Source organism: Pteropus medius, unplaced genomic scaffold, assembly GCF_902729225.1.
Source record: "Pteropus medius unplaced genomic scaffold, Ma_sr-lr_union100, whole genome shotgun sequence".
In the NCBI taxonomy this organism is placed as follows: domain Eukaryota; kingdom Metazoa; phylum Chordata; class Mammalia; order Chiroptera; family Pteropodidae; genus Pteropus; species Pteropus medius.
In genome coordinates this window covers 805,576-815,031 of record NW_024354503.1, presented here as the reverse complement: position 1 = coordinate 815,031, position 9,456 = coordinate 805,576, and the positions used below count along the sequence as shown (strand labels likewise).

General features: G+C 47.5%; 1 protein-coding gene across 1 annotated transcript; it reads left to right on the top strand.

Annotated features, from left to right (window-relative positions):
- The first annotated feature begins 377 nt into the window (after window positions 1-377).
- Window positions 378-7,553, top strand: MUL1 (mitochondrial E3 ubiquitin protein ligase 1). Its single transcript, XM_039854151.1, has 5 exons — window positions 378-383; window positions 541-674; window positions 3,683-3,770; window positions 4,180-4,300; window positions 5,522-7,553. Exons 2-5 carry the CDS (start codon window positions 555-557, stop codon window positions 6,249-6,251), a joined length of 1,059 nt encoding a protein of 352 aa, XP_039710085.1. The 5' UTR covers window positions 378-383; window positions 541-554; the 3' UTR covers window positions 6,252-7,553.
- Window positions 7,554-9,456: the final 1,903 nt, after the last annotated feature.

The window sequence follows — 9,456 nt, the reverse complement described above, 5'->3', positions numbered from 1 at the left end:
CTAACCTCCCAACCCTCAGTTTTCTCATCTGTAAAGTAGAAGAATAAAATCCAAGTCTCAAGGTTTGCCCTGAAGTTTAAATGTGTAATACTCATAAGTGCTTACTACACATTCTCTTCTTTACTCCCAGTCCAATAGGGAGACATCGAACAACCCATCAAACAACACAATAACCCCAAGAAATTAGCGGGTCGGAGAACAGGGAGACGCGGGGCCAGTCAATTACGGCCGGTGCGTCGCGTGTGGAAGGCGAAAGGATCACGGAGCGACGAGCCACCGCTCAGCTCAGCTTCTGCAAAACACTCCCGGAACCCCGCCGGGGAGGTCCTGCCCCGGGCAGCGCCGCAGAAGCGCGGCGATCACCCTGGTAACACCGCCTTCCGGTCTGCTTTTCCCCCCGCCCCCACTTCCTGTTCGTCGCACGTCATTGCCCGGCGACCGGTTTCCGGTAAGGGTCGTGTTGGGGTGCGGTGCCGGATGGGAGTGGGGTTCGGGGCGGAGGTCGCAGGGCCTGATTTCGGCGTCCCCTCCTGCACGCAGGGCTCGGCCCAGCCATGGAGAGCGGAGGGAGGCCCTCGCTGGGCCAGTTCATCCTCCTGGGCACCAGCTCTGTTGTCACCGCCGTCCTGTTCTCCGTGTTCCGGCAGAAGGCCCAGGTCGCCCAAGAGCTCAAGGTCAGTGCTGGAGCCGGCCTGGCCTCACCCGGGTCATCTCTACCCTCGGTAACGGTGAGCCCAGGGTTCTCCGTGGGCCGCTCCACCGTGGAAAACCATCCAAAAGAGGAAACAGGATCAGAAAGGTCATCACCCGGCCAGTAAATGGAGGAACTGGGATGAGAATTCGGGTCTCGTGATAACTGCTCCATGGCGCCTTTTTTTCTTAAGCTCCTCCCATTTCTCAGAATGAACCTTGACTTCATGGCTCTATTCGACAAATATTTATCGAACACCTGCTATGCTCCAAGCACTGGAGTTATCGCAGTGGGTAGAAAAGACTAAAGCCCCTGCCCTCATGGAGATTCCATTCTACTACAACCAGACAGACAATGACCAAGTAAATCAGATGGTATGACAGATGGGGATAAATACTACAAAGTCATGTAGAGGGGAGAGGAAATGGAATGCTGGAGAAGCTAGGCTTGCTATTTTAAATCAGGTGACATTTGAACAGCACAGGAGATGAGGGAGACTGTACACATGTCTTGGAGAAGAGCAGTTCAGAGAGAGGGAACAGCAAGTGTGGAAACCCAAGACTTCATCCGTTTGCGCAGCTTTTCCTTTATATATTTTTCCTTTATATATTTCGTTACTTTAAAAATAGCACTCCTTGAGCTGCACTTTACAGCTTACATAAGACATTCCCATCTTGCTGTTTTTTCTTCACTGTAATTTTTGGAGGTAAAGAAAATGATAGTTACCTCCAGGTTGCAAATCAGGAAATTGAGACTCAGAGAAAAGGTCTTATGGCTCTTAGATCTTTAGATTCCAAAAGGATTTTTTTTTTTTTTCTGTTTGACCACTTTGCTTTACTGTGAGTGGCCCATGAGAGATGCACCTCGTTAGATTAGAGACAAGGTCTTATTTATCTTTCCTCATTCCTTCTAGGTTCTAAATCAGTGCTTGACAGCTGGTAGATGTTCAGTAAATGTTTGTGGATTCGTTTTGGCTGAAATTTCACAATTCAACAGTTAGGGCTTAATTGGACATTAATTTGAAAGCTGGATTCCTAAACCCATCCTAACTTCAATTATCAGATTGTTTTCAGTAAGGGCTTAGAAACAAACGTGTGAATTCCTCGCTGTGAGGGGAATTTTAGAATCTGTCTGGAATGAACCAAGTTACCAAGCAATTTGTGGTGCGAATGGCATCCTAGTGAGATTCCAGCTGCCCTATTATTGTTCGCCTAATTAAATAACCAAGTTACTCCTGAAGTGATTGGCTATGAGTGTCACTGATACTTCTGACTCTGAAACTCAGAAATTAAGTTGGCTGGATGCGCGATTCTTTGAAGCCGCGAACTCTCCAGGACCCATCTTTGGGTAATCTTAAAAGCTTTGCCAATTAGTGCCTAAACGGGGATGAAATAACCCCATCCTGGAAAAAAAGAGATTCTATTTTCTTCCTCAGATTACAGAACTGGAGTTGAGTTTGTATCTTATCCTTGTGATGGAAATGCATATTTACTGCATGCCTACTATGTGCCAGCCCCTGGGCTAGATTCTTTCACAACTTAAGCTTCATTTAATCCACATAAAAATTCGGCAGGATTGTTCTCCCCATCTTTTACAGTTTTGGAAACTGAAACTAAGATAAATTAAGTTGCCCAAAGTCACAGTAGATGCATTTAAGCTTGACTCAAACCCAGGTCTTTCAGAGCATATTCCTCCTCCTGTTTTTTCTTTAAAAAAATTCTAACTGGCCATCTTGTGGATACATTACCAGCTATGTGACTTGGGACAAGTCACTCACCTCTCTGAGCATCAAAGTTTTCTTATCTGTTACTGGAGATAAAAACATCTACTGTATAGGGGTGCTGTGCACATTAACTGGATTTATGCATTTAAAGTACTTGGCATAATGCCTGGTACATAGTATATCTAAGTGCTGATTTATTCAGTAATTTATGCATCAAATACATATTGAATGCTCGTTATGTGTCAGGAATTGTTCTCGGCACTAGGGGGACAGCAGTGAATGAAACAAACAAAAATTCTATCTCTCCCAGAGTTTAATAGTCCAGTAGAGGGAGTCAGATAAAACGAGTAAATAAATTGTTGTTATTGCTGTTATTTTTCATTATCTACACTCCTGTCGTAGAGTGACCATAGTATGTATTCAGTACCTCATCACCTCTTTAGAGGTTACATATCTGGAATCCTCAGAATTCGTTGATGGGAATACCTTAAAAGCGGAAACTGTCCTTCATTCATCTCTGAATCTCTAGCACCCAGCACCGTGCCTGGCACATAGATGCTCAGGAAATGTTCATTGATTTTTCTCATTTTTGATGCAGCAATAGCAGGCTTGGTTGGTTTGTAAGCACAGCAAGTTGGAAACTCCGAATTTGGAAGGGATGGGAGAACTGCGGGTTGTGGGAGGGAGATAGCAGAAGTCACCATGGTCACCATGCAAACCGAAAATGGAAGTGTTTGGCACAACTTAACAGAGCCTCGCCCTGTAAAACAAAGGCTCCCTTTTATGATGATCATAATGCAGAGCATGCATTGATAAAGGCATGGTGATAACACCTGCCATTGCTCCAGCCCCTGCCTTGTATTAGGCACTTGTTTAGGTGCTTTACACGTAAGGCCTTTGGATGTATGGCTCTGTATTGTCAAGAAGGGATTAATTTATGTTCAGTCTATGGTATGCAAATTGATTCGTACTTTTCATTTTTTACATTAAAAAAGTTAAAATGAAAGGAGCGTATGTTTCCATTAACTGTAGAAAGAATGTACGTGACACGCACATTCTACAGATGGCAGAGAGGGAGGCACTGCCCCGTGCCTGTTTATATGTTAAAACTTCTGGGACACAGCTTTGGAATCTGATTCTCCCCTAGTCTCCCTCCTGCCTGATTTCCCCACTCTCAACGTGAAAAAGTAAGTAGACTTTTTCTTTTTTGCTCTTTAAGATTAAATATATGTCAGTATTCAGTAGTTTAATATGTTCTTTGCATTTAGGGAGCTAAAAGAATCCATTTGGGTGAAGACTTAAAGAGCATTCTTTCAGAAGCTCCCGGAAAATGTGTGCCTTACGCTGTTATTGAAGGTATGTTTACTTATTGGTGCAATGAAAAGTAACTTTCTCTTCTAAAAGTTTTATAAAGATCTTGGCTGATGTTAAGGGCCCTTTGCAACCTTGGGGCAGTGGTCCAGAACTTGAACTTTGGGGTCCAAAAGACCTGTATTATTGCCATGTGATCTTGGGGAAATTACCTAATATTTCTGAACCTCTATTGTCCCGTCTCTAAAATAATTTTACGTTATAGGGTTGTTGTAAAACTGAAATGACGTGATCCACGTAGTGCTTAGAAGAATCCCCACAAAGCGTAACTTACGGTGATAACATTTTCGTCATTTCGTCATTTCGATTCATGAAACTAACAACAAAGTTTAAATTACCTTAAAAGAAAGGACAGAACAGTTCTTCAGAAATAAAATAATTTGTTTCCATTTAGGAGTTGTTCGATCTGTCAAAGAAACGCTTAACAGCCAGTTTGTAGAGAATTGCAAGGGAGTGATTCAGCGGCTGACGCTGCAGGAGCACAAGATGGTATGGAATCGAACAACCCACCTTTGGTATGTAGCCTCTCGTCACCGGCCAGAACCTGACAGTCGGTCAGTTCACTTGCTGGTGTCCTGGGTGCTGTTCCCATGGCTCCGACTTCTCCCGAGACAAGGTGTAGAGCAGTTTCTTAATGCCGCCGATAACATTCTTGTGAGAGGTCTGAGGACCTCTTACATCAGAGTCACCTAGGCATCTTGTGAAATTCTTGGGCTGCATTCCAGAACTACCAAAGCAGGATTTCCAGGATAGGGGCCCCAGAATCTGTCGACATGCCCACTAAAGTTTGAGAACCACCGACTTGTGGCATGGATTAATGATTTCAATATTTATTGAAACAATTTTGAGCCATTAAATGGAATGTCATTTCGCTAAATGATCCTAGTGGGTTTTTGTTTTGCGTGTTTATTTTATTTTATTTTTTATTATGGTGAGAACACAACATAAGATCTACCCTTTTGACAGATTTTAAGTGCAGCGGTACAGTACTGTTAATGACAGGCACACAGTTGTACAGTCCATCTCTAGAATTTGTTCGTCCTCTATAACTGAAACTTTATAGCCATTGAACAGCAACTCCCATTTTCTTTTTCCCCTCAAGTCCCTATCGGCCACCGTTCTCTGTTTCTATGAGTCTGGCTATTTTAGATACCGCATGTAAGTGGAATTATGCAATATTCGTGCTTCTGTGAGTGGCTCAGTTTGCTTAGCATAATGTTCTCCAGGTTTATCCATGTTGTCGCATGCGGCTTTCCCTTTTTTTATGGAGTGTGTCGTGTGCGTATCACCTTTCTATAGCCATTCATCCGTTGATGGACACCGAGGTTGTTTCCATGTCTTGGCCGTTGTGAATAACGCTGCCCTGAACAGGGGTACACATCTCTCTCCCAGATCCTGATTTCAGGTTCTTTGACTATATCCCCAGAAGTGAGATTGCTGGATCATATGGTAGTTCTATTTTTAAGGTTTGAAGGAATCGGTAATTTATTTTAAAGTGGCAAGGGCAAATAAATGGTAGGGGTGATCTTTGTATTTGTTGCCCACTGATAGCACCCGAGAAAATAACGATTTGAGCCTCCCTATTATGAGGCACATGGATAATAGTGATTTCTCTTGTACTCTTTCCAGTCACTTCAGACTTTATCCTGTCCTCCCGGCGTTTATGTGACCTCCATCTCTGCCCGGGCCTGAGCTGTTTGCAGTCCTTTATTTTATCTTGAGTTCTTTTGTTTTAGGAATGACTGTTCAAAGATCATTCACCAGAGGACCAACACGGTGCCCTTTGACCTGGTACCCCACGAGGACGGTGTGGATGTGGCTGTGCGAGTGCTGAAGCCACTGGACTCACTGGATCTGGGCCTGGAGACTGTGTACGAGAAGTTCCACCCCTCCATCCAGTCCTTCACCGATGTCATCGGCCACTACATCAGCGGCGAGCGGCCCAAAGGCATTCAAGAGACCGAGGAGATGCTGAAGGTTGGGGCCACCCTCACAGGGGTGGGCGAACTGGTCTTGGACAACAACTCAGTCCGCCTGCAGCCCCCCAAGCAGGGCATGCAGTACTATCTCAGCAGCCAGGACTTTGAGAGCCTGCTGCAGAGGCAGGAGTCAAGTGTCAGGCTCTGGAAGGTCCTGACACTGGTTTTTGGCTTTGCCACGTGTGCCACCCTCTTCTTTATCCTCCGAAAGCAGTATCTGCAGTGGCAGGAGCGACTGCGCCTCAAGCAGATGGAGAAGGCGTTCCGAGAGCACGAGGCACAGCTGCTGAGCCAAGCCAGGCCCGAGGACAGGGAGAGCCTGAAGGGCACCTGCGTCGTGTGTCTGAGCAACTTCAAGTCTTGCGTCTTCCTGGAGTGTGGGCACGTCTGTTCCTGCACCGAGTGCTACTGCGCTCTGCCAGAGCCCAAGAGGTGCCCCATCTGCAGGCAGGAGATCACCCGGGTGATTCCCTTGTACAACAGCTAAGGTCCTGAGGCCTCACCGACGCGCTCGAAAACAACTTCCCCTTTTCAGGGTGTTTATCAGGAGGCCTTGAGAAGGGCAGTGGTGGGGCAGCTGTTACCTCCGGGCGTGGCTGAGGGAGTGGGGTGGGGAGATCTCACACCTCCAACAGTAGGATGCTGCCTTTCCAGCCTGAGAGATGACCCTTTCCAGCACCACGTGAGAATCAAAGCCCCTTCCCTGGGTGTGGTGGCATAGAATCCCTGCCCAGGAACCCGAGTGAGGGTGTGTGTGTGTGTGTAAGAGAGAGAGAGTGTGTGTGTGTGTGTGACTGACAACGCCTTGTTGCTTAAGCGCCAAAGCCAGTGATCTTCAGCTCTTTGTTCCTGTGTCCTTCTGGTCCTTTCTGCTGAATTGTCGATACCTGCAGACTTGAGCCTTGAATGACTCAGCCAGAGCAGGGGCAGAGTTGGGGTCCAAGGGTGGTATATGCCTCTCAGAGCTGCCTCTGAGGAGACTCTGTCCTAGTGATTCTTCCTTTTGCCTACACCCCAGGAAAAAGTTGTCAGCCTGGATACGTCACTTGTGTCCCTTTCCCCTTATCTCTTTGCCTCCTAAATGTGTGCGCACGTGCATCAGGACAAAAAAAAGGTGAAATCCAGCATCTGCCTTTTGCCTATGAGGATGGAACTCTGATCAGCAGAATGAAGAACAGTCACTTGAAGGGACAGTGGGAATGGTGGTCAATTCAGCAGGCCCCAGGTGTGGCGAAGACCGGGCAGCATGGCTGCAGCCCTGCGGGTGTCTGCACTGACCTACCGGGAGGGCCACCAGCGTTAGGCCTCCCGCCCTAATTTGGGACTCCTGAGGGCTGAGGGGTGGCTCTGAGATGAGCCGGAAGGGCTCACCTCCCACAGGAAGCAATAAGGACGCTGCTGCCCCAGCCCCCTGGCTGTGTCAGCTTCTCCCCAAGGAACAGTAGCCCGCCAGCATCCTGCGCACAGAGCCTTTCCTAGGCTCCCTTCTCCACTGAGAGGTTCACGTCTCGTGAGTGTAATCACATCGCCCCTTTGTTAGCGTTCACCCCTCACCTGCCCCTCTTGAGTTTGTGAGTATAAGAGAAGTGGGGAAGCCTCACTTGTCACCTCTTGAGTTGTCAAAGGTCATGTACGCACCTCTTCTGTATCTCCCTTCTCTGGCTTTGAGTGTTCGTCTCCCGATCCTCCTCTGCGCAGGGGAGGTAGGGGTGCTCCCAGGAGGCTGACATCATTCTATGCAGAGTCCAGCACGGACAGCACAAATTAAACACGTCACAACCAAGTGTTAGCCTGTTGCTTTGTCAACGTGAGTTTATTGCTTGGGCCGAAGCTCCCCCAGGTGGAATCGAATCCCGTCATGACAGAATGAACCTTGAAGCTTGTGTGTGTTCCTTTCCTCGGCCGGGTTTGGGGCTCCCTCAGATGGCGTGCAGCTTGGTGATGGTGAGGCCTGGGGAAGGCGTCTCCGGGCAGCTTGAGGGTGGCCCCATCCTGGAGGGCAGCCCGTCGGTCACACTTGGCCTCACTGAGGCAAGTGTCTTTGAAGATGTCTATTTTGACATCCCAAACAGCAGGGCAGTGAGAGAAAGGGACTGGGTGGGGTGTTGAGGGACAGTCGTGGAGGAAACTAACATTTACTGAGTGTTACTCCAGCATAAGCTCTTTGGAACTTGAATTTCAGAGTGAGTCATTTCTCAAACCCTTCACGCTCTCATGATATCTGCTTTTTAGAGAAGAGGAAAGCCCGGCCAGGGGCGTCCACTGCCGGTAAGCGGTGGGTCCGAATTTAAACTCCAAGGTGTTCCCAAGGCTCCAGATCCCCCTGCTCACCAGCAGCGGGCTCACTCCCTCAGTGCTCCTGGAAGCACCCTGTGAGGGAACTTCCTCAAGCTACCAGAGGGACCGCTGTGGAGGAAGTAGAGAGAACCTAGTTGGGGGTTTGAGTTCTATCCAGCCAGATGTTAAGACCCCGGTTTTACCTAGAGGTTCCTTGGGGGCAGGGCAGGGTGAGAGGGTGGCCATTGGGAATGACCTCAGAGTGCCTTGAAAGCATTTGCCCCTTTGTACTTGTCCTTTCCAGATATTTTGTAAGGGCGTCCAGGTTTTACTAGAGGACGAACGAACTGCCTGTGAGGTGTTTATAATCTATCAGGAGTTCAGCCCTTGGCACAGACTTCATGAGTAAATCTGATCAAAGTGACTGAAAAGAACAGAAGGCAGCCTGTCCTACCTGAGCCCAACTAAAAGCCTGGGCAAATTTCTTCTGTCTCTAGTGTTCAAACATCCGGTGGGGGCAGACACAGGAGCCGCCCATTGTCCCTGCCTCAGGAAGTGACGATTGGGAAATGGACACGCACGTACCCAGGTTCTGGGTTTGAGGTCCACACTCAGTCCTAGCCCAGCTGGGACAGACTCTCACACTCATTCACCTGTAGCAGCTCCCACCATCCACGTTAGGCGCCTCATCTCCAGGAGGGTCGCATGGGGACTGAATGATATGTGGGGCCTGGGCTGGGAGCAGGGTGTGACAGGGAGATGAGAAAATGGGAAGTTAGTTCCAAATGGACCTTGGGATTGTTGTGAATTTTAATTATTTGCCAAGTCAACCTTTATGTTCAGTCATTTTAATGTTAGGCAGACAGCATTAGGCAGGAATCATCTTGAATAACTGTTCCTGGTGTCTTGAATGTCTATTACAGGTACTTTACATGCATTAATGCTTGGGGACCTACAAAGTAGATTTTGTTACCTCCCCATTTTTACAAGTGAGAAAAGTGAGGCTCAGTGGGGTTACATTTTGCCTATAGCCATACATCATCACGAGCCAGGCACTAGGTTCTTTACAGGCATGGTTTCTATAAGACTATGGCAAACAATCAGGGGAGGCCATATTACCCCTTTTTACACATTATGTGATTTGCTCGAGGCTACCAAGGTCTGATGATAAAGCCTACACCCTTGGCCTATTATCACATTAAGCCTGAGAGACTAAAGGAAGGTTGTCCAACAGACAACTGGGTATTATAGACTCACAGCATTTTTCAAGCCAGTCAACCGTCAAGAGTCACCAGTCGCATCCTAGTTTTACATACTGCAGGTTGAGGCTTTGAGGTTCCCCAGCTTATCCCGGTGGAACAGGAGCTGGAAGGCAGGTCTTTGAAATCCCAATTTATTCAGAGTTATGGAAAATT